We start from the raw sequence: 21,883 nt of genomic DNA on the forward strand, positions 1-21,883 counted from the left end.
GCGCCAAGTCTAGCTCAGACCTGTGCAATTGGAGCTCTCGCGTACTCGAGTCTCCCCATTTCGTACAGAGCTCTTGCGATGGGGTAGCTTGCGTAAACGTCTCGTGAAAAACGATGGTCCGTATGGTCCCATATGTGAACCAAAATGGCAGTAAAGGGTGCCACTCAAAATCGAATTCTTTCATCTGTTCAAAGAATAACGACATCCATACTCTGAGTGCATCGTTCTGTCTAATCAATCGACGCAAATGTACTGTGGATACGTGTGTGACTTTAAGAGACCAATATTGGTACCCTTTATTATAGACAGACACGTTATCACAGCAAGAACTGTGCTCGCACAGACACCAATTGCACAGGTCTGATCTAGAAGGACTTACTCGTATCGCCAGTTATTACTACTCTATTTACCAGTGCTACCAACTGTAACCAGCATTAATATCGCTACTCTGTATCATCCCGTATACCCAGTTGTTCCGTGATCGAAATCGTTAGCTGTCCCATTCTCGGTTATCAGTTCGACCAGCCTGCAATAAAATCCGAGTCACCGTAACGGAAGTAACGAGAGGCTAGAGCTCTTTCGAAAGGACATCGTCGTCGATTCTTTTCCTCCGTAACGATCGCGTGCATCTTTTCCATCCCCTTCGTCACACACTCTCGATTGTTACCGTCATTGCAGCGCTTTCGTTCGATCACGTACGCTGAGAGAAAATTATAACGTGTACACCCGCGAGATTATCGTACTTGTGAAATTCTCTTACTCGAGACTCGAGGTCTACGAGGAACTTTTATCGCGCGATGTCTTAAGAGGAGAATGGTTGCTTCGAAGAACCGGGAAAAAGAAAAACGGAAACAGTGAAATTTTTCGAGATTTTAACGTATTATTTCGATTAGCAATCGATAACGTGTAATAATTAACGATTAACTCTCGAGGAATTGAAAATTATAATTTCATAAGAGAAGACAATACATTACCAGTTAATAGAAAGTTAATAAGAAGTGTACAATTTTATGTACAAAAGTGAAGTAGCAAAGTACGTGCTCAATTTGGCGTTGTAATAAAGGTCTTAAAAGGTATATAGTATTTAAAGTCTTATAGAGGGATATGCTATAGATAATAGAGTAGCGTCGTTATTAATGCTTCAAAATTTGTTTCTCCATAAAAAGCGGGGGGTGCTAGTTAAACAAATTGATCATCGATCGTAAAATCTCGAAGAATGGAGAAACTCGTCTGACTCGTGTCAATCGAATCTTTGAAATAACCATTTCTCCCTTCGATCACGTCGACGTCGACTATTTTGCGTCGTCTATCTTTACAATCTATGTTCCATTGTCATTTTTCAAATCTTCGATCTATCCGAACATGAAACCATTCATATAAGTTTCTCTCAGCGCGCAGTCTTGCCATCATTTCGCTGTCCGTTCATCGGTGGGTCTCTGAGAAATCGCTAGCTATTGTGTAGAAATCGTGAAACTGTATTGTGATAATCGTAGGACACGCGATCGATGGAAGATCGAGCCGGTGAACGGAATTGAGGAAACGAGCTCTTAGAAGTATCTAACCTTAGAATAATCGATCAACCCTTATTGGTACGACTGTATTCTTCCATCTTGCGAACTACGCTACGAAGCAATGCTCTCTCATAGCAATCTCTGTGTTGTTACGTATTAGTGTAATAATTTTGCGTGAATACGATGGATTTTATGTAAATTATACGTTGTTGATTAGTTGCTACACGCGAAGAAACGATAAATCATCGTGCGACATCCGCACGATACATTTGGCAAGTGTTCCAGAGCGGCGGACACTCGCGCGAGTGAATTAAAAAACGAGACAGACTGTGCATCGAACTGCAATGCGTAGACGTCCGGAGAGCACGTTAATTTTCCACGATGTTCTTCGTTTCGTTTATTGATTTCTTTCGATAAGCTTCAGTTGCTCAAAGATTCCCTCTCCGCCACGCTACGGAGACTGTTCTTTCTCTTTTGTTATTACAACGTAGTAATCGAAAAATTTGCCGATCGATCGGTTACTGGTTTAAACGCGCGACGAAGTGAACAGCGGAGTACGCGTGGGGTTCGCGTTTAAACCACCACCCGCGAGTATTGTATACGTATGCGAATTTCGATCACCGTTTTCATCGTAATGGCGGCGCGAAAGGTAAAAGGAGGAAGAAAAGAGAAACGATCGATTCAGGACGATTTCCCGCGTGCAATCGTCGCAACGCGCGTCGTATTTTGCGTTAACGTTTTGTCTTTTGCACGTTCGGTCATGTGTCGGCGGTTGTACATAAATTCTATATGATACGTGCACGCACGAAACTGTAATTTGTCGTCGGTGTTTAAAGAAAAGAAAAGAAAGGAGAGAAGAAGAAAAGAAGTCGAGCGTCAACTAGGACTGCCGAGCGACGAAGGCTACTCGTTCTGACAGATTATACTTGCGGAATATATAATACACGTATTATAACGTATACATATAATATGTATATTATGTATCGTATAAAGGGTTATATAGATATATACCCGCACAGTTAACCACCGACCAAAAAGTGCCGAAACATTGGCGAGAAATCGAGAACGAAACGGGAAGAATATAAGGAGCAGAGAAAATCCATTATATTGTTCCATATCGTGAAATGCACGCACGATCGAGATCGATTAGGTGTCTGCGATCACGCGTGAGCAGAGACACGATGCGTACACCGCGTGTATATGGACAGTACTCGTGTACGCGTACACACAGACACACATAGCCCACAGCCACACACACATAGACACGAATGCATATACATAAAGAAGAAAAGAAAATGAAAGAAAAACACGACAGTTTTCGCATCACTACCAGCAGCAGCTGCACCTCTTTTTTGATTCTCACACGCGCACTCACACACGATCTTGAATCAAATATTCTTTTTTAGCGGTCAGAGAGAGGGATCGCGGATTTACCACCACTCGAATAGAGATTTAATGTTTGTAAGGGCAATAACGATTGTAAATTTTTCGAGTACACTGTATTTGAATGTGTAAGTTGCATAAAAAAGACAGATTTTTTAGATATTGCACTATAATATTTATTATTCTAAGGTAACGAGAGACAGGGTCGCGATTCGCCGCGCTCGCGATACCTCGCTCCCCGTAACCCCCAACCCCCTTATTATTACCCTTGTGAACCCTGGTATGGCCTCGATCGCATCGTGAATCGATGCCCCGGGATCAACAGCGACAAACTATCGATCGCTTTCAGCGATAATTTAGTTTCCCCAACCCTCGCGAAAGTGTTCCGTGCGAGAGATTATGTGTAATTTCATCAGTCGCGATCGACGCCGAGGCGCAAGCGCGGCTGCTTCGCGACGATCATGAATTAATATTAATTAATAAAGAGGCAAAGCGAACGCATTGTTCTTTCCAATAAAAGAAGAAACAAGATTTTTAGTGTTTACACTACAATTGATAAACGATTCTATTATTACATAATATTATATTAATAACAATATTATTACTGTAATGTTTGTTTTTGGTTATTAAAGTGTGTATATAGCAATATATTCTAGAAATGGTCTCCATTGTCGAGTCTCTTTCGCACCTACCTAAAACATTTAGTTTTTAATTAACAAGCCGCACAATTCGCGAGAAAATATTCCTTTTTCCGTATGCTTTATTTATTGGTAATGAAAATATTCTTTTTCCATATGTTTACATTGATTGGTAATAATGTATTTGAAAAGTCCGATTGCGTATATAAATAATTATAAGTCTCAGAGTAATTTTTGTCAAGTTAGAAGTAAAAGATACATTTCGCAAAGTGTTTGCGCGCGAAACAAGTTTTGAAGATCGCGTACAGATCGATAGGTATCCGAGCTTGATCGACTTCTCCCGAGTCGATCCGATTTACGACGACCATCTAACCTCGCGTAAACAGTGTAACCTACGTTGACAGATGCACACGTGCTCTCGAATTTCAACTATATATGCAATATAACTTTGATTAAAATGGATGTGGATGAAGAAAATGATACGAAACCATTAAATTTTCACGAATTAGACTTAGACGACAGAATTTTAAAGGTAACAATCTAAATGTTTGTCATCTTGAAATAAAGAGGTTATATTTCCAACACAAATTTCATTGTTTGTTATCAATGTGTGTGTGCTTTCTCGCATCCTCTTTTTACATTTACTTATATAATTGAATATTCTAGGCTGTTGCGAAATTAGGTTGGTTAGAACCTACATTGGTACAAGAGAAAGCAATACCGTTGATGATGGAAGGAAAGGATATCTTAATTCGGGCTCGGACAGGGTCTGGCAAAACAGCTGCATTTGCTATACCGCTGATTCAAAAAATTTTATTAAATAAACGAACCCAAAGCAAGCAAGAAATCAAAGGTCTAATTGTAGCTCCGAGTAAAGAGCTTTGCAAGCAAATACATGACGTTATAATCAGCTTAACGATCAAGTGTAGCAGGGAAGTAAAGGCTGTTAATGTTAGTCCGCAAGTAGATCTTAGCGCACAAAAACCATTGTTAGCAGAAAACCCTGATATCGTTATTGGCACCCCAAGCAGATTATTGCAACATTTAAAGGCAAAAAATATGAAATTGAAACATTCTCTTGAAACATTAATAATCGACGAAGCTGACTTGGTTAGTGATTTTTATTTAGTTTAATTACTACTGTTATAACATAATGTAATTTTGATATTTCATAATTCAGATATTTTCCTTTGGATACGAGACTGAAGTGAAGAATTTATTGAGTTATTTACCAACAGTATATCAAGCAGCTTTAGCTTCTGCAACATTATCCGAAGATGTGGTAACGCTTAAAAAATTGGTGCTTCGCAATCCAGCAATTTTAAAACTAGAAGAACCTCCGTTAGCTCCATTGTCACAGTTATCGCATTACAGTCTTTCGGCGGAAGAAAATGACAAAGCTGCTATTTTATATGCTCTATTAAAGTTGATGTTAATTAGGTAAGCGTATATATATGTAGTATCATAGAATACGATTAAAAAGAATTAAAATCTAGTAATAATTTATTCGTTACTATTTTTTAGGGGAAAAACTATTATATTTGTAAATACAGTAGATAGATGTTATAAGTTAAAATTGTTTTTAGAGCAGTTTGGTATACCTACCTGTGTATTAAATTCCGAGTTGCCAGCAGTTTCGCGATGTAGAGCAGTCACTCAATTCAATTCAGGAACATATGATATCATAATAGCGTCAGACGAAAAAGCATTAGAAGAAGTAAATATTATGTGTTTCTATCGTTTAGATCTAATATCTAATGCATTCACGACAGTGTTGCGATCTAATATTATCGTAAAACTTATAATTCTATTACAGCCTCATATAATGAAAGTTAAACAAGGAAAACGGAAAAAAGATAAGGAATCCGGTGTAGCGCGTGGCATTGATTTTCAATTTGTGTCTAATGTGATTAATTTCGACTTTCCCCCGGATGTAAATTCTTACATCCACAGAGCTGGACGTACCGCCCGTGGTAAAAATGAAGGAACAGCATTAAGCTTTGTATCAATAAGGGAAAGGCCTCTTCTTGAAGAAATCGAAGCAGAATTAAAACACTGTTACAATCGCAGTGCGTTATTTAAAACTTATCAGTTTAAGTTAGAAGAAGTCGAAGGTTTTCGGTATGTTGAACAAAAATTTTATACCTCGCAGTGATTTTATCTTTAGTTTTAAGGAAGTTTCATTGAAAAGGAAGGTACACAATTTAAGAGTGAAATTTGAACAAATACTACAGCACTTTTTATTTTCAGGTATCGAGCAAAAGACGCTTGGAAAGCGGTAACAAGAATCGCCGTTCGCGAGGCTCGTTTGAAAGAAATAAAACAAGAAGTACTTAATTGCGAGAAATTAAAAAGTTACTTCGAGGATAATCCAAGAGATCTGCAATCGTTGAGGCAAGATAAAGCATTACACATTGTTAAATTACAACCTCACTTAAAAGATGTGCCTGATTATATAGTACCACCGTCGTTGAAAAGACTTGTTAACATCGGAAAGAAAAAACGAAAGTTCGACAAGGAAGCTGTACGATCAAAACCTACTGCTACGCGTTCAAAGTATCGAGCGCGTGCATCAAATCCTTTAGTCAGTTTACAAATACAGAATTCGAAATAAAACTTTTGTACCAACGTTTTTTTAAACTGATTTATTTCATGTTATTGCTCGTTATAAATAACATATTAGATTTTATATATATTGTAAAAAATTGTAGATGAAAAATTACACACTATCCGTATAATTAAAATATCGTTCATTTGTTGCAAAAATAACGTAACCTGCCATTTTTTAATTATTGGTATAGAAAGAACAATTCTCGAGATTTCATCGCGATATTTTTACATAATTAGTTTCTTAAAGTATAATGATTTTTTAATTGTATCATTTTTGCAGCAAATGAAAGATATAACATTAAAATATTATAATTATTGTAACTTATGATTTTTCTGCAGCCTTCTTTGGTTTATATTTTTGTCTAATACCATCGTTGAATCCTTCTCTGTTTCTAGCCAGCTCAATAGCATGAAATTGTATTCTAGCTATGAGTATACTGTTCTCTGCTGAGTAATCACCCTCGCAGTCTGCTCTCAATAGCGTACCAAAACTGTAATCCTCTACAATGTCTTTAAATTGTTCGCAAAATGCTCTCCATTTTATCTTTCCCTCGGGTGATTTCAACTCGTCTTCATTTATTTTATCCACTTTAAGATCAGGAAAAGTGTCTCTAAAGGTTTTGTATATTTGATTGTCATGAGGAGTGAGCTTCAAAAACTTGGGATCAACTGAACATAAAATCTGAAATAGAAACAAAATTTTAAGCTTCGACTATTTTGATGTAGATTTAAAATTGAATCCATAATGTACAAAATTTCTCTTACATTGAAGTAAACTTCGGCATGCTCCATTGCTTTCATCGCCCATACAGCTTCGATAGAAGGCTAGTGAAGAAAAATTGCTAGAATCATTTTTGTAAAATCAATTGATTGAATTAGTAGTTTGACAAAGACCTGTATATCTTAATAATTTTATTTCATCCCAAAAACACAACCACGTTTCGTTTCCCTTTTCAAACTACCAGTTCAATCCAGTTGATTCATTAATTTTCATTTGCAACTTACATCATTTTCGAATTCTTCTGCAGGCCTTGACAATACACTGGTACCAGCCATTAACTGATCTGCAGTCTTAGAATCGTAACAAACCACATCGAATTAATAAATATATAAACGTTTTAATAGAAAGTAAGAGCACCACAAAAATTATCAGAAAAACTACAAGTCAGAATTAAGAACTCTTCAGTTTGGCGATGCAAAGTAATTATTAAGTATATATTCATCGCAAATCAATTATTATAATTTCGATTGAATTGTCCATAAATTTTGCGCGAAAGAATATGCATGACAGGTTAAGGTACATTTCGAGGAAACCATACAAGATCAGAGAATTCACTGGACTTACCACGTTCCCGATGTGTGCCATTTTTCTACCGTTTGAAAAATATATCGGTAACAGTAGATCGACCGCACATACGCACGCAGAAAAATGCTCTCGCTGTCGTCGAGTAATTCGTAACGTAGAGTAAAATGTTAAAAGCTGGAAATTGAACGTAAAGTAATGCACATGTCACGCGAACAAGGTACACGTGCAACGCAACAGACTGAATTTGACAAGGAGAGACAAGTGGAGCCAATCCCTCTAACAACACAACTTTCTCGCAGCAAGAGCACTGTGATGTTACCCGCGCCGCGTGACATCACTTCCATAGCCATCTACATTCGCACTCGTCGATGGTTGTGATGGCACGCGGTAACACCACGCTCTGGGGCACCAGCGTAGTGCCACTAGCGTATCACGCCTGTTAGATGTTCAATCAGGAATTTTTTAATTTTTTAAATTCTTTCTTTATCCTTTTTTAACATGTATTATTTATAAATAATATAAATATATAATGTCACGCGGCGCAAGTGACATCACAGTGCTCTTACTTTGACAAAGTTGTGTTGTTGGCGTGTATATTTCAGTAATTTTATCGTAATTTATTTTATATTTCCCTCTTTAGAGGTAAGAGAGAGAAGGATATATGAAAAAGCTATAAGAAAGAGTGAGACAGATGATATCTACTCTATTCGAGAACTCCTGGCACTATCTCTGCGAAAAGTGCTCAAACTGGTCGCACAGCGATATCGACAGCGAAGTGAACTGCTCAGAACTACTAGCATCATCTCTGCAGAAAGTACTGAAGCTAATACTCAACCAGTTTCAGCGTTATTCCAAGGGATGGTGTCAGTAGTTGTTGAGTACTTTACTTCGTGTCGATAATTGCGTGCGATCCTGATACGCTGATGATTTTTGAAGTGTTAAGTGATTTACTGTGTTGTGTGGGTCGTTGCTCTTGTTTTTGAGCAGATGGTTTATAGTTCGATCTTGTATAATTGCGTCAGTATTGCTTTGTAAGGAATGTCTCAATCTTTTACACCTGCCTGTTAAGAGAAAGTAATATTTAAGAAGAGGAAAGTACGTAATAATTGTTGTTAAAATGGTTAGCACGAAGGAAGAAGATATTAACGAAGGAGTATTAAAATTAATTGATGATATTCATTATGGGTGAGGATTTGGAACTTCTTAACCTTCAACGGGATCGAATTCTTATTTATCTTGTGTTTTAGTGATATCAAAGGTACATACAGAATTGTAGTGGCTACTATATCGGTTTTGAAGGAAATCATAAATAATGATGCAGAATGGACCACTGCTGAGTAAGAGTTGCATTTTTTTTTTCTTCAGATATATCTTATAGAACAGTGAGATTCAGTTAAGAATACGTTGTGTTAATCGTGTACATGTTTCATTTTGAAAGGAACTTGATAAGCATTATAACCAAGAATGGAAAATATTTAGTCGAATCGGTTCCCCTTGAATTTTCCATTGGGAACATGGTCCGTAGGATATTGCAAATAATTAGAGAGGAATACACTTCCGAATTGAAGAATAAAACCGATGAAACGGACACACAAGAGTCATTGCACAAAATCCTCACTGCTGAAGCCGATCAACAAGTTGATTTTAACACTTCCGTGCCTTCTCTGAAGTCAGCTGTTATAGAACATATTAATGAATTCGAGGCAGAGTTAGAAACTTGGTTAGTTCTAATGTGTAAAGAGTTTAATTTATTATCACATTGTAATGATTGTAAATTTTTTTTTAGTGCAGAAAATATTACACGGCAAGCTTCTGAGCATATCCATTCGAATGAAATTATCATGACATTTGGTAAATCAACGTTAGTAGAAGAATTTTTCAAGACAGCTGCGGCAACAAGAGCTTTTGAAGTTATAGTAGCCGAAGGGGGACCATTTCTGAGTGTGTGTAGAAATTTCATATCGTGTTATTAATTTTGACAGATCATATAATTAAACGTTTATGCGTATCAATTTTAGGGCCACGAAATGGCAATAAATCTTGCAAAAGCAAAAATTAAAACTACTTTAATATCGGATGTAGCAATTTTTGCAATGATGTCACGTGTAAACAAAGTGATAATCGGTACGCATACCGTTATGGCAAATGGAGGTTTGAGAGCAATATCAGGATCGCACATAGTTGCCCAAGCTGCGAAACACTACTCTGTTCCAGTAATGGTTTTATTACCACTTTATAAACTTTCTCCATTGTATCTGTACTCGCATGAACAAGAGGGTTTTAACAAATATGTTTCACCATTGAAAGGTGTAATCCACAGTGCAAATGCATCTTTGTTGGAAAGAATTCATGCGTATAATCCAGTGTTTGATTATGTACCACCAGAATTGGTTACGTTATTTATTTCTAACACGTAAGACCAATAGTATTAAGAAATTGTTATTTTATTTAATGAATTAATTACTTAATAATACATTTTTATTTCAGGGGTGGAAACGCACCATCATATGTTTATAGATTGCTTAGCGAGTTGTATCATCCAGATGATTATGAATTATAATGGATAAACAATGGAGAGTATTTATACTTGTATGTTCATAGTCTAACAAATTTTTAAGTAATTTACTGTTCGTTCATTCTTTCCTTTTATAAAAAAAAGAAAACAAACAAAAACAAAATAGTATGACCTAGGAATATTTAAAACCAAATTTTCTTAACAGGAATATTTATTTACACGTTATAATATATACAAGTAAATACAAAATTATTTTACAAAAATCTCGATAATCTCGTAAAACCGAAATTATTAAACGCTGATTTAAAAACGGGTAGTGCGTAAAATATTGAACATTTGTTTAGTATCAAAATTCAGAAGAAAAAACAACAGTCCAGTGAATAGTTGAAGGAAATAATATTGCGCAAAATAAAATTGAGCAATATTATAATTTGTATGGTAAATGAATCAACACGTCAAGAATATTTCCACTGTAAAAGCTTCCGCCTTGCCTATCTTTGGACAGTGTTGTTCTTTCTGCACAGTATAACTGTTTTTATGCAATTTTAACAATCATTTTGTTTTTAGTACACTATACATAAGGATTCCAGTTGCTACCATCTTCGGGTTGTAAAAAACCTGTGACTAACAGAATCACATCAAAAACCCACCACACACCTATCCCGCCTAATGTTAACAACTTGCCAACAGCTGTGCCGTTCTGTCCTAAACAAAACCGGTCCATACCCACGAACCCTAGCAATATGCTATACAGTAAAGTAGTAGTGAAATAATGATCGCTATATTTTATACAAGGAACACCATCGCGACTAAATGTTCTGGGACCGAAGCACTCGATATATGGTAACACAGTGCACGATACTTTAGCCTTTTCCACATCTTCGTACCTGGAGCCTCCAAACTATAAATGAAACTTCCAAAAAATTGCTGCTAGGTTTATAGTATTACAATAATTATAAGTGTAATGTTACCTTTGCGCAACCAAAGCCAATTTCTTCCTTAGCAGTTTTATTACCAAAGAGATCAATTGGTTCGTCACATTCTATAAATTCTTTTGGTCTGCGAAGTGTACATTTAGATTGTAGAAATTGGCAATTTGATATAATGAAATACAGTAGAACTACGTTTATTTGAGCAATAGAATCGTCACATAAATATAATAGAAGCATACTACTAATAAAGTTCAATATAAATTAGTTATTTAACGAAACTATCACAGTAAATGAAGAACGATTAAATGGAATTCTACTGTATTTATATACTGAACCGAGCGTTACTTTTATTCAGATAAGTTGTATAAAGAAATACTTTCTGACGATTATTCCTTCGAGACAAGCACAGTATACAATTCTTTTTATAACGTAAGCAATTTACGAGAAGTTTCGCTTCGCTAGGACCAACAACTGTCAAATCGTGTTAAGCGGATACTCACAGAAATTTGCACATCACTAATGGACCTTCTGGCCTGTACTCCTGCTGAAAGTCTGTGGTATTGTTTATTAATGCGATACCCGAGCATACTTCCAAATCCCACGAGAGGTAAAACAAAAGCAGAACTAAGTATCGTAACCTCATACTGTCGAACTTGCTACGTTTAAAACCCACTTGCGTGGTTCGAAATTAATTAGACAACACGAGTAAAGTGCATTTTCAATCGTGCACGGAAGGCAATGAATGCAGTTGTGTGTACGAGCCATTCCATTGGATGTACCATTCCGTGTCTCCACCGGAAGGACGCAATAGGGGAACACTGTAAACGGCATCGACCAATGAGAGAACGTTTCCTCTCGTTGCTTATTGTGATTTTCTGAGACGCGCAGTGATTTCGGAATCACTCGGTCGTCGGCACTGAAAGAATTTTAGTTTTGTCAAGGATCGTAGGAGACGTATGTTACGTGCTCGACGGAAGGTGAACACAGTGGTTGCGCGATAGTAAACAAAGTGATCGTGCGTCGCATATTCGCAATTATTATCGAGGGAAGACAGTTCGTGGCTGATAGCCCCACGTATATGTACGGAAATATGCGCGAGAGGGAAGAATTTTGTCGAAGTTTTCCACCAGGACAACCTATCCAGGCACCCACGGCACGGGCCCTGGGTCTTGACGCTTTGCACAACCTCTGCAAAGAGATTTATCCGGACCAGAGCAATCCGCTCACTGTCACCGCGGTCGTCAAATACTGGTAAGAATTTTTTTACTCCAACGTGACGACAAAAGCCGATCCCTCTGCGTTAGAGAATTCCGTAAGGTTTAAATACCTTTTCGTGGCTGGTGTTTATGCCAGAGTATAGAAATGCGTTGCATTGTTATTGTATCGAGCGTTTACTTTCTGTTTCTTCTTAGTGTTCTCGAAATATCATTTTTTGCAGGTAGAAAGTATAAATATATTGAAAATAATTGTTATCGTTAATAATTATATTAATTTCTAGTATATTTACGCTTCCTTCGTTCGCAAAAAGGCACGATTATTGGTGTAATTCTTAATATAACAAAGCATTGGAATTTTAAGTAGGTGATACTTTAAGAAATCGATATTTTATTGTATTTCGATCACGTCGAATTGATCTCGCGCTATAATATTCTCCCATAATGTTCGTACAGGTGATGCATACAGCTATCATATTTATAATCCGTTGCAGCAATACAAATGAACCCATTAAATATTTAATATTCGATAATGTTTTATTTATAAGTACTCAATAACAGTTTCGATTAAATATGTTCAATTTTTTTGTTACCTAATCTCCGTATTTTTCGATCGATAAAAAACTATGCAGCTCTTTATCAGAAAGGTGGTTTCTATCGAGTTTGGATACGAAGCTCTTGCTCTTGAAGGGAGAACGACTTATATTTAGCCACCCTTAGTCGTACGTGCATTTAACCGGATGTAAAACCAAATAACTGAGATTTTCTCTGTTCACCTTTTGCCTAGGTTGGGTGGTCCGGATCCTCTCGACTACATAAGCATGTACGAAAATCCTGGCTATCCTGAATTAGGCGTACCACCACATTGGCACTACATCAGGTGAGTCTCGCCATTTTATTATTTATTTAAAGAGATCTCTATCCGTTCGTTCAGGACAAATCGCACCGTATGTCGAAAAGTATATAGATGTTCAGCATCTATTCCATAAATTCGCTTCGGAAAGCGATATTTTTGGTAACGATCTGTCAACGATTATTTTCGCTGCGCACGCGATCGCCCAAGTGGCATTCTGCGGCGCATCGTTCATTCAGAAAAGACAGGCCACGTTTTTTCCTTCCCTTCCGTGGCATGGAAAAGAGGGAAGAATCTGGAGTGTTAGAAAAAGAAGAGGAAAAAAAAACGGGAAGTCGGGTGTACGTCAGTGTCATCCTGTTGAATAGCAGGAGTGTGCCTCCGTTTGATGTGGGCGAATGTTGTTTTTTCAACACACCCTCGATGACACGTGTATAAGCGGCACCCATTTCTGTCACTCGTGAATTTCATTTACCGTTTTGATACATTAAAGCCAGGCACGAACACTTGGACGCGTATTACAGTTAGATTTTCTGACATCGTTCCTTGCATTTCCTGTTCTGTCTAGCGTTATGAGGAATTCTTTTCCCCTCTTTTCTCTGTACACCGTATACTTTATTTTGCAATAACACGGGAAAACATATGGCCGAAGGCTCTCCTCGTTCCACTTAATCGTTATTTCCTGCGTGTATCCTTTATATTATTCGAGCCGTAGAAGAGATCGAATTCTTTCGTTGAATTGGAATATATGGTTAATATAGCAATGCGAGTTGCACACCAGCGGTCGTTTTAAACGATTCACGTTGTCGAAAGACAAATGGACGCTCGTTTCAGGAATTCCTCATTAAAAACTAGGCGCCGAATGACGGATGGTCTACCGCGAAAGGGTGTTCGCCTTTTTTTCTTCTCATTTTGAATGGGTGACCCTTCCTTCTGGAGCAGCTGTTCGAATAGTTCCCTCTTTTTTTCTATATATAGAAAGTATGGGGTACAGGAAGATAAAGTCGTTTGAAGCGCGACGCGTCGGAAATAGCCGCGCGGCTCTTCCCCTTTTCCGTCTGTTCTATCTAAATACGTGCCGCACACCATTGACTGAATCTAGTTTGTTTTTTCCGGATTAAGTCTAGGGCTATTTTAGGGTCCGCGAATGATCCTTGAACGTTCTCCTGTTACTTTCTATTTTGATCTTTCACGTTAACGATACGTCGCCTTTCTTATCATGGAAAAATGTGTTGCTTAAAGTTTTGGCTTGTCGGATCTGCACGGGGACGGAAGGATACATCCGAAGAGCGGTCCAGGCCGTCCAAGCGGCTTTGGGTTTGAATTGACCTTCAGATTAGTCAAGGAGAGGAATGAGATGACTCCACCAACTTGGCCAGCGAATGTGATGCAACAGTTAGCAAAATATGTTTTTAATTCTGGTAACATGTTGCTGCCCGGTGACCATGTCTCATGGCACGCACCTTTGAATAATGGAAACGGTCGTATCACACAGATTTTAATGGGCAGGGATCCACAGTTACCAGCATCTATATCTACGCCACATGGTGATGTACGTACAGCATAATTTATTTTTGGAGAGAGAAAGATTTTGTTTAAATTTAACTCAATTTAATATTTGAATTTGAAGTAAAATATTTTTAACAATGTTCGTGTACAATGTTACAGGTTTCATTTGTTCAAATTGTAGGAGTTACCTCTGAAGAATTACAAGCTGCGCAGCATTGGAACGGCCTGGGTCTTGTAAATTTATTGAAATCTAGTCGGGGTTGTGGGCCGTGGTTGGTAACAGACATGAGAAGAATTCGTTCTGTTATGGAAGACGATCCGTCCATAGCAGAGAAAATACAAACTGGTATAGAGAAGGAGGGTTCTAACTTAAGCGGTGTATCCGCAAAGTGTTGGTAAATGTCTCACACTGATTACTAACGAATTAAACCAAATGTAGAATATCTATTATATTAATATACAACTTGTGTAGGTGGGTCCAAGTTAATAGCGATAAAAGTACAGAGAAATATAGAGAGACAAAAAATGAATCGGATGAAGAAGATGAAGATGTAAAGCCTATCATAAAATCAGAAAGACTGTCCCCTTGTGAGCAAGATACAAGTTTCTCAAATGAAAATTTTATCAAAGTACTACCCGGGCTTCACTTGACTTTTAATCTTGAAGCTGGATCTCTGTTACCATTGGCGATCAAGTAAATACCCTTGAACACTATGTTTGCGTAATCTCTGTTTTAAGAATTGGTATTATTGCATATTTTTATATTTGCAGGGGTCGTGTCATGCACGGAAGGCATTTTACATTTAAATCTATATTGAGTCACACAGCAATTACAATAGTTGCACCTTCGGTTACCGGTACTCTAGTTTCAAGGGAGAAACCATACGTAGTTCAAGGGCCATGGTTACAAGTTTTACTTCCAGAAGATTTGTCAGAAAGGATGGCACAAGAATTTCAAATTTTAAATTCACCTCATCAGGTAAGTTAGATGTATATAATTAATAATATATATAATGAAATTTATTTTTTCCTCGTGCGCGTTACAGATTCAATTGCCAAAGACATTTTCTTGGCCCGAACATAAACTGGTTATTACCGTCGTGAATGACTGAAAGAACGGGCGTAATACTAATTAGGATAAATCGAGACGTAAGCAAAGTATTATCTAATCTTGTTATAAAGCGAGTTTCGGCGGAATTATTTATGATCGAATTGCGCATTGTCGAGCCAACGGCAAAACCATGAGACTTTCCGTATCAATGCGTAAAAGATGAGGCAAGAATTATAACGAATATATTTCTATTTAACAGGGACGAATAAAGCATAGAAATATATTTAGCAAGGGAAAATTTTTGCATGCCTCCCTCTTACAAATTGATACCTGTTAACGATTAATATTTAATTATGTACATAATAGGACACGAATTATAAAGTGTAATTTTGTATTTGATATACGAGTTTACACATTGTTGCTTTGTACGAAACATTTTTGTAAATAGACCTAATCCTAAAATTCTGACATTATCCGTCAGGATTCTGTACCAATTTTTACGAACAAACGAAGAAGAAATCATATTTATAAGTAAATATATTTTATTTTCCATAGTTCTCTTCGTATATAGATTTTACACATTGCATGTGTCATATGTGCAATCATCTCCTTTTTGAATCTGTGAAACAAACAATTTATGAACAATTTTACACAGCAATATTTCGACATCAAATTTGTTTATTAGCGTAATATAACAAAATTAAGTTTATTAAGATGACGATAGATATTAATGTACATTTTTTTTAAAGGAAAGATGTAAAGGTTTTTATTGTACTCTACTATAAACCTTTCCATTATCTACTAATCCTTTAGCTACATGACGGCTCCTAGCGATCACTTAATAGTATCGCTGGAGCATGTTATACATTTGAGTAATGCTCGTTAAAATGGTTTGCTGGTGATAGTAGCTAAAGAATTGGTTTCGCCTTCTTCTCTTGCCAAAGTATTTTACCTCTTTTGTTCTCTTTTCTAGTCGTCAAATTCTTCCTTGACATCAGCACGAGGTCGTTTCCTATTACGTCGATTCATCCTTCTCCCCGTCCTCCTCTGCGGCGGACAAACTCCCAGCCTGAGTTTTTCCAACTTGTTACTGTTTACATTCGAAGCAGCGTCTCGCGGATAAAGGAACGCAGCTAGCCGAGAGTTCTGGGAGATACGTATGACATTGGAACTATCGCACGGATCACAACAACAGCTCTGATTAGTATGCGAATCGCCGCGGTTCTAGAGCTTTTAATTCGTCGATACGATTGCGATTAGTAATTAGCGTTACGCGTTTGGAATCGAAGTGGAGCAGAGAAGCGGATGGACAAAGCATGGTGGCGGAGGTATGGCTGTGTACGAGAGATGGACTTCCGGGAGTCAAAGAAAACAACGCATTTCCCACAGGTATGTTTATATTTAATCTGCCAACATGTATACGTTGCTTTGAGTAATTAGCAAACCGTTAGTTCGAATAATTTCACTTCAATATCTCTATGTTTTAATTGATTATATTAATTAATTCATATAATCAATTATACACATGATTCTTCAATTATCTTAAATACTGTATCGGTATATAAGCAGTTAGATGAAAGTCTGATGTTAGATCAAAAGTCAGATAATATTAAGATTTAGCAAATTTACAATTAGAAAAAAAAACAAAATGAACAACAAATCTTCTAATGTATGAAGTTTCCTGTGTCGAGTGATTTTTCGAGAAGCTTAAATGAACGTTGAAATAAAAAGTCTCGAACACACGATACTTCTTACTTGGAACAAGTTTCTGGCAAGCTTAAATGCCACGAACCAAAGCAGAACTACGATACAAGCGGAGGCGAAATCCTCGACCTCCTCGCAGCTGATATTGCTGACGACGTTAACGATTCCCCGGAAGACGTTCGCGAACGTTTGCATGGCCTCGATCCAGAGGTCCCTTAGGAAACAGATCACCTGGAAAATCAGGTTCATCACCGCTAATATCAGCTCGATTATCCTCGCCAAGAAATCGAGAACGATATCGAGTAACTTTTCGATGGTCTCCCATAGCCAACAGGCGACTCGCGAGAAGAACTCTACGAACTTCTTGGACGCGCTCGACATACGATTTTTCATCGTTAATCGTTCCTCGATTCCTGTCTCGTTTACATAGCTTCTATTTAACCCCTTCGATTTATCCGTCCTTTCATAGCGTATGACAAGATTATCGACCGTTCGATTACAAACAGATTCATGAATTTAATATCGCAAAGCTTTTGTTTTTAATACCTTTAAGACAATTTTCAATACGGAGAACGTTGGATGGGTGAATTGGTCGTGGAATTAATTCTTTTTGAATTAGGAAAGGAAAATACGAAATTGTTTCTTGGTGTTATTTTGAGTTTTATAGCAGGCTTTTTTATCTTAAAATTTCTTTTATTTATTCTTCTACACAGTCTGTGATCTCACGAGTGTGAATCTCACGAGTACACGTTATACATCACTATAATCTCAAGCAATAATTATACTTGACAACAAAAGGAAAATGCTACGCGTAAATATCGGTAAAACGGTAATGGATTACGTTTAATAATTGTAATTATAATGGCAGTTGTTGCTCCCTCTATTCTGCAAACTATCAAATAGTATCAAATAGCGATTCTGTATATACTTCTTCATAATATACCGTCATAAGAAATTCGTTTGGTTAGTCTATTAAAATTCGTTTGATTATTCTAAATTGCTTTGGTATACTGCGATAAATGTCAGAGATCAACTTCTCCTTATGGTACTACTATTTCTTCTTTTCATCTTCTTTGGTCCACTGCTAAATTGGTCAAGTTACTGTTTTAAATTCGAACTGGTCCATTACGTGAGAGGCAATCGTTATTTTTTTCTTTTCTTGATATATATGTACAATGATTACGATTTTAATTAACGCAAATTTAATCCGGCCAAGATCGATAAAGTTAAAAGTAGGAGCGATGGAGCTCGTTGCGTGGATCCATTGCAGGCGTCCGCGTCGTTGCATGATTGTACGCAACCCCGAACGTACCTACGAATTGCAACTTTTAATTGCCAGTCCGTCGTATTTCGATCGAAACGATAATTACATGCTAGGTGAGTTACGTTATCTGAAATTGAAATTTTAGATGGTAAGTGTATCTCGTACACGAAGAATATTTTAGAAGAAAAGAAATTATTATCGTTCAATCGGTATTCAGAAGAAGACAATTTTCTTCGATAAAAGATTTATAAGAAGGGGTGTATCGAATTTACTAAACATTATTAGCAGAGTACTGTATTAAAGTTTAATTGAAATTGTTCAGATGCTTTGTGGGAAAGTGGGTCATATAGTTCCAGGAGCTTTCTCATAAGGGTAGAGCTGGGTTATGGGTTCCCTTGAGAACATTTATAATAGAATTTTTAATCCTTCCTGCGCCTCCCTGTTTTTACGACACTTTAATAATGCACACAGAGCCATTTGGGTCCAATATGCTTATCTTTGATTAAAAATTAATGCGATGTCTAGAAAAGAAACTCACGTAGCTTACTTCAAGTTATAACATAGTACTCATTTAATTATTTAAAAAAAAACGTACGAGTATTTCATATGATATGATTACTTTCCGGTAAATAAAAGAAGTAAAATTGATAATGCGAGCAGATTTAGCCAAGAAGCAAAGTATTGATTAAAATTAACAGAGCAGATTTTTTCTTTCTCTCTCCATCCTTTCTCGCATCTGCAATCGCGACAGAGCTCGCGGCAATTATCGCGAGGGTCAATTTCAGACAGCGTAACTCTAGCAATTAGTGCGCTGCATAAAGTGAGAAGCAAGCCAACTTATGTTCCTTCGCACTCACTTGTCGTCGAAGTAGAATCCTCCGCAGTGAGACATTCTTATGATTTCGGAGTCGGTCGTTAGAGTACCGCTGTCCAGCGCGCAGCTCCTCACCGTCAATGAGATCCCGGACTCGTCTAATTAATCACACGATCTCGTTTTAATTATACGAAATATAGAATTTTCGCTTCTTTTTACTGCGTCAAAAAATCGAGAGCTACAAAAAAGTAAAGGGGTTTCAGTTTCGTCAGTTCGTTCAGTTTCGTTCAGTTCAGACGTCCCGGTTTAGTCGAGGGTGACATTCTTTTTTCTGTTTCGATATCATTAGTTTGTCTGGATAGACTTTAGAGATTCAAATTTCGTCTTCTACATTTGCATGAAATTTTTGCAGCGAAATAAAAAAGTAGGTTAACTCGAGAGAAGGTTTACGACTTCGTTCCCTTCTCGAGCAGGCAGTAATCGAATATCGATTGAAATGATTTAAAAAAAATTCTTAGACATAACGCGTACACAAAATTCTATTGCTCATCGACAAGCATAATTACGATATATCTGACGTTACACAACGAACACAATAAGAAAACGAAAGGGGACAAAGAAAAGAATTGCAGTACGGTAGAACGAATGAAAATTGCTAATTATTTCGAGCAATGCGTCAACTTTTCCACCGCTAAAATCACCGTCAACAAGAGCGAGTGTAGTGTCGGGGGCGTGCTGTGTTCGTTGAACAGACAGCGTCGAAAGGGGTTAAGGGCCACTCGTGATTACAAAAGAGGAAAGTTTTACCATATATGCCCGCTATTTTGATGCACGCTGTCGCGGGGAAAAGACCATCGCGCCCCTTGCGTCCTCCTAAGCAGGGTGACTCCAGGAAGGCGAGGCTTCCGTTGTTGTGGAACGGGTCGTCGCATGGCTTATTGTTACCGTCGATCGACACGCACTTGAAACAATCGATGGCCCAGCCTGGCGGCGATAAAATCGAATTAAAAAGCGGGAAGTTGATCAGGAATCGGGGCTAGAATTCAATATCATGCTTCAGGAGGCCTCTACCAATATAGAAAGCCATAAGTCTACTAGATACGCCACTTGCCACAACTTATATTAAAATTCAAAGCACACAAGAACACGTCGTTCCATTTCGACAAAAGTACTTGTATATTACAAAACTTATAAACAAAGAAAACTGTGTTTTAACTATCTACACAATTCTACATAACCAAACGTGTACAATCACATCGTACCTCTTTAATTAAACAAATTCGCGAATGACAAGACTCGATAACGAAACGAAAACGATCTAGCGTTCCATTGGTACCATCTAAAAGTTAAATAACTACATACTCTATCCATATTTCCATTAAAACTGACCTTTGGACGCGACGAGCGCGATCAAGCCGAGAGCGACGATCCAGGCGAACCTGGCATCCATCTTTGCCCGAGCGTTGAGCGGCTTTCTGCGGATGGAACGATCGCCTGCTCGCCGTCAGCTGCTGATTGCCCCGGGCCTACAGTCGAGCTCCTCCAGAACTGTCATGTCAGACAGAAGAGAAATGAACCGACGTCGGGTTCCACCGGTTATCAACGTCTTCCTGGACGTGAATCGAATCGGACCGAAAAATCCATATATGTAGGCAGAGGAAGGCTGATCCGCGTTACTCGTCCGCTTATATCCCGCCTCGACGCGACGCGGTGTGTTTTGCCTGCTGGTTACCAAGGCGATCGCTCCTCGAAGTCGTCGATTCCGGACACTCTTCCGCGAGGGATCGCCAGGCGATATTTCACGTTGTCCACGCGTTTGCAGAAGCGCCGCGAAGGGACGCCTCAGAGCGTGCTCGTCCGTTTTTCTTTCATCGAGCCGCTTTGGCGACTGAGCTGACCTAGCTGGGACACGGACGGGTGCTCCATGAGCTGGAACAGTTCGTAATTGCGTGATTCTGTTCGTCGTGCGACCAACGATGAAACGCGAGCCCCGGACACGCGAATTCTGGGCGCAGTTAAGGTGATTTGTCTACGCTTATGTAGATGACGCGTTGAATTTGCAACGTGGTTCCACGTGTGCGTGAACTTTCTGTGCGACCCGTGCACTTTTCTCGCGAGATTTTGGTGCCCCGTTTGAGAAGGACAGGTGCGTTATTCGGATACTTGGGAACATCGCTGGTGACCGTGGTAATTGTAACTCGGTTAGACGTGCAGATCGTAATCGCATAATGTGCATCATGGGAACTAGGTACGTACAATATGATTTTGACTTAGGATTCGATCGAATCATTCGTAGAATAGAACACAAAACGTGGAAATCGATGGAAATTGTAATTAATGCACTGAATACGGAAAATATACGAACATAATTGTCCACGTACCAGTTAGATCATTGATACAACGCATGCATGCTGATATTGGATACTTCCATGCAAGGTGCGCTCGAATATAAACGCTACTACGTTTACCAATCACTGTATCGATAAATTTCGTTGGATCTTAAAGTACTTACGCGAACAGAGAAAGGAAGAAATAAGAGTCAGTACGGTTGTGCGTTTAGAGGAAGCTTTTATTTAAAT

At 38.1% G+C, this 21,883-nt stretch overlaps 8 protein-coding genes across 9 annotated transcripts in view; 4 read left to right on the forward strand and 4 right to left on the reverse strand.

Moving 5' to 3' along the window:
• Positions 1 to 3,927: 3,927 nt before the first annotated feature.
• On the forward strand, positions 3,928 to 6,467 carry Hlc (putative ATP-dependent RNA helicase DDX56). Its single transcript, XM_076902542.1, has 6 exons — positions 3,928 to 4,064; positions 4,199 to 4,642; positions 4,713 to 4,972; positions 5,057 to 5,249; positions 5,349 to 5,653; positions 5,783 to 6,467. The coding sequence occupies exons 1-6, from the start codon at positions 3,990 to 3,992 to the stop codon at positions 6,144 to 6,146; spliced, it is 1,641 nt and encodes a 546-aa protein (XP_076758657.1). The 5' UTR covers positions 3,928 to 3,989; the 3' UTR covers positions 6,147 to 6,467.
• On the reverse strand, positions 6,463 to 7,701 carry LOC143427996 (protein PBDC1). The gene is made up of 4 exons (XM_076902543.1): positions 7,488 to 7,701; positions 7,148 to 7,213; positions 6,908 to 6,967; positions 6,463 to 6,824 (listed from the first exon to the last, which is right to left on the reverse strand). Exons 1-4 carry the CDS (start codon positions 7,506 to 7,508, stop codon positions 6,465 to 6,467), a joined length of 507 nt encoding a protein of 168 aa, XP_076758658.1. The 5' UTR covers positions 7,509 to 7,701; the 3' UTR covers positions 6,463 to 6,464.
• Positions 7,702 to 8,469: 768 nt separating this feature from the next.
• On the forward strand, positions 8,470 to 10,044 carry Eif2bbeta (eukaryotic translation initiation factor 2B subunit beta). The gene is made up of 6 exons (XM_076903231.1): positions 8,470 to 8,633; positions 8,696 to 8,785; positions 8,887 to 9,168; positions 9,235 to 9,391; positions 9,467 to 9,861; positions 9,936 to 10,044. The coding sequence occupies exons 1-6, from the start codon at positions 8,566 to 8,568 to the stop codon at positions 10,006 to 10,008; spliced, it is 1,065 nt and encodes a 354-aa protein (XP_076759346.1). The 5' UTR covers positions 8,470 to 8,565; the 3' UTR covers positions 10,009 to 10,044.
• Positions 10,045 to 10,471: 427 nt separating this feature from the next.
• Amrt (TM2 domain-containing protein 2 amaretto) lies at positions 10,472 to 11,567 on the reverse strand. The gene is made up of 3 exons (XM_076902411.1): positions 11,396 to 11,567; positions 10,935 to 11,022; positions 10,472 to 10,864 (listed from the first exon to the last, which is right to left on the reverse strand). The coding sequence occupies exons 1-3, from the start codon at positions 11,536 to 11,538 to the stop codon at positions 10,535 to 10,537; spliced, it is 561 nt and encodes a 186-aa protein (XP_076758526.1). The 5' UTR covers positions 11,539 to 11,567; the 3' UTR covers positions 10,472 to 10,534.
• A 195-nt stretch (positions 11,568 to 11,762) lies between these two features.
• On the forward strand, positions 11,763 to 16,632 carry Su(fu) (suppressor of fused). 2 transcript variants are annotated; one of them, XM_076902279.1, is made up of 8 exons: positions 11,763 to 12,146; positions 12,897 to 12,989; positions 14,205 to 14,514; positions 14,631 to 14,866; positions 14,944 to 15,165; positions 15,243 to 15,450; positions 15,518 to 15,620; positions 16,496 to 16,632. In XM_076902279.1, exons 1-7 carry the CDS (start codon positions 11,974 to 11,976, stop codon positions 15,581 to 15,583), a joined length of 1,308 nt encoding a protein of 435 aa, XP_076758394.1. In that variant the 5' UTR covers positions 11,763 to 11,973; the 3' UTR covers positions 15,584 to 15,620; positions 16,496 to 16,632. The 2 variants fall into 2 exon arrangements, with proteins under 2 accessions (XP_076758394.1, XP_076758393.1); XM_076902278.1 differs by lacking the exon at positions 16,496 to 16,632 and having other exon boundaries at positions 11,766 to 12,146; positions 15,518 to 16,076.
• Positions 16,035 to 17,619, reverse strand: LOC143427821 (uncharacterized). Its single transcript, XM_076902287.1, has 3 exons — positions 17,278 to 17,619; positions 16,475 to 16,668; positions 16,035 to 16,141 (listed from the first exon to the last, which is right to left on the reverse strand). The coding sequence occupies exons 1-2, from the start codon at positions 17,617 to 17,619 to the stop codon at positions 16,492 to 16,494; spliced, it is 519 nt and encodes a 172-aa protein (XP_076758402.1). The 3' UTR covers positions 16,035 to 16,141; positions 16,475 to 16,491.
• Positions 16,604 to 21,883, forward strand: part of Neur (E3 ubiquitin-protein ligase neur) — an 85,112-nt gene continuing 79,832 nt past the window's right edge. The window contains exons 1-2 of the mRNA XM_076902267.1: positions 16,604 to 16,726; positions 16,812 to 16,911. Of these exons, the coding sequence (XP_076758382.1) occupies positions 16,839 to 16,911 (73 nt within the window). The 5' untranslated portion in view covers positions 16,604 to 16,726; positions 16,812 to 16,838. The remainder of the gene's footprint in view (positions 16,727 to 16,811; positions 16,912 to 21,883) is intronic.
• LOC143427919 (uncharacterized) lies at positions 17,966 to 20,992 on the reverse strand. The gene is made up of 4 exons (XM_076902431.1): positions 20,694 to 20,992; positions 20,112 to 20,288; positions 19,348 to 19,462; positions 17,966 to 18,538 (listed from the first exon to the last, which is right to left on the reverse strand). The coding sequence occupies exons 1-4, from the start codon at positions 20,752 to 20,754 to the stop codon at positions 18,418 to 18,420; spliced, it is 474 nt and encodes a 157-aa protein (XP_076758546.1). The 5' UTR covers positions 20,755 to 20,992; the 3' UTR covers positions 17,966 to 18,417.

The sequence above is a fragment of the Xylocopa sonorina genome, chromosome 10 (assembly GCF_050948175.1).
Source record: "Xylocopa sonorina isolate GNS202 chromosome 10, iyXylSono1_principal, whole genome shotgun sequence".
Taxonomy (NCBI): domain Eukaryota; kingdom Metazoa; phylum Arthropoda; class Insecta; order Hymenoptera; family Apidae; genus Xylocopa; species Xylocopa sonorina.

What these genes read in the sequence shown, in the direction of transcription:
- Hlc (XM_076902542.1), top strand. Translation starts at nt 3,990, where the DNA reads ATGGATGTGGATGAAGAAAATGATACGAAACCATTAAATTTTCACGAA. An exon ending in TAGACGACAGAATTTTAAAG is followed by an intron (nt 4,065 to 4,198) that starts GTAACAATCTAA and finishes TGAATATTCTAG; the next exon opens with GCTGTTGCGAAATTAGGTTG. An exon ending in TTAAAGTTGATGTTAATTAG is followed by an intron (nt 4,973 to 5,056) that starts GTAAGCGTATAT and finishes ACTATTTTTTAG; the next exon opens with GGGAAAAACTATTATATTTG.
- LOC143427996 (XM_076902543.1), bottom strand. Translation starts at nt 7,508, where the DNA reads ATGGCACACATCGGGAACGTG. An exon ending in TGGCACACATCGGGAACGTG is followed by an intron (nt 7,214 to 7,487) that starts GTAAGTCCAGTG and finishes TACGATTCTAAG; the next exon opens with ACTGCAGATCAGTTAATGGC. An exon ending in CAGAAGAATTCGAAAATGAT is followed by an intron (nt 6,968 to 7,147) that starts GTAAGTTGCAAA and finishes TTTCTTCACTAG; the next exon opens with CCTTCTATCGAAGCTGTATG.
- Eif2bbeta (XM_076903231.1), top strand. Translation starts at nt 8,566, where the DNA reads ATGGTTAGCACGAAGGAAGAAGATATTAACGAAGGAGTATTAAAATTA. An exon ending in ATTGATGATATTCATTATGG is followed by an intron (nt 8,634 to 8,695) that starts GTGAGGATTTGG and finishes CTTGTGTTTTAG; the next exon opens with TGATATCAAAGGTACATACA. An exon ending in GAGGCAGAGTTAGAAACTTG is followed by an intron (nt 9,169 to 9,234) that starts GTTAGTTCTAAT and finishes ATTTTTTTTTAG; the next exon opens with TGCAGAAAATATTACACGGC.
- Amrt (XM_076902411.1), bottom strand. Translation starts at nt 11,538, where the DNA reads ATGAGGTTACGATACTTAGTTCTGCTTTTGTTTTACCTCTCGTGGGAT. An exon ending in TTAGTGATGTGCAAATTTCT is followed by an intron (nt 11,023 to 11,395) that starts GTGAGTATCCGC and finishes TACACTTCGCAG; the next exon opens with ACCAAAAGAATTTATAGAAT. An exon ending in TTGGCTTTGGTTGCGCAAAG is followed by an intron (nt 10,865 to 10,934) that starts GTAACATTACAC and finishes TTTCATTTATAG; the next exon opens with TTTGGAGGCTCCAGGTACGA.
- LOC143427821 (XM_076902287.1), bottom strand. Translation starts at nt 17,619, where the DNA reads ATGAAAAATCGTATGTCGAGCGCGTCCAAGAAGTTCGTAGAGTTCTTC. An exon ending in TTGCCAGAAACTTGTTCCAA is followed by an intron (nt 16,669 to 17,277) that starts GTAAGAAGTATC and finishes CGTATCTCCCAG; the next exon opens with AACTCTCGGCTAGCTGCGTT.
- LOC143427919 (XM_076902431.1), bottom strand. Translation starts at nt 20,754, where the DNA reads ATGGATGCCAGGTTCGCCTGGATCGTCGCTCTCGGCTTGATCGCGCTC. An exon ending in CGCGCTCGTCGCGTCCAAAG is followed by an intron (nt 20,289 to 20,693) that starts GTCAGTTTTAAT and finishes TATCGCCGCCAG; the next exon opens with GCTGGGCCATCGATTGTTTC. An exon ending in CAAAATAGCGGGCATATATG is followed by an intron (nt 19,463 to 20,111) that starts GTAAAACTTTCC and finishes GTGATTAATTAG; the next exon opens with ACGAGTCCGGGATCTCATTG.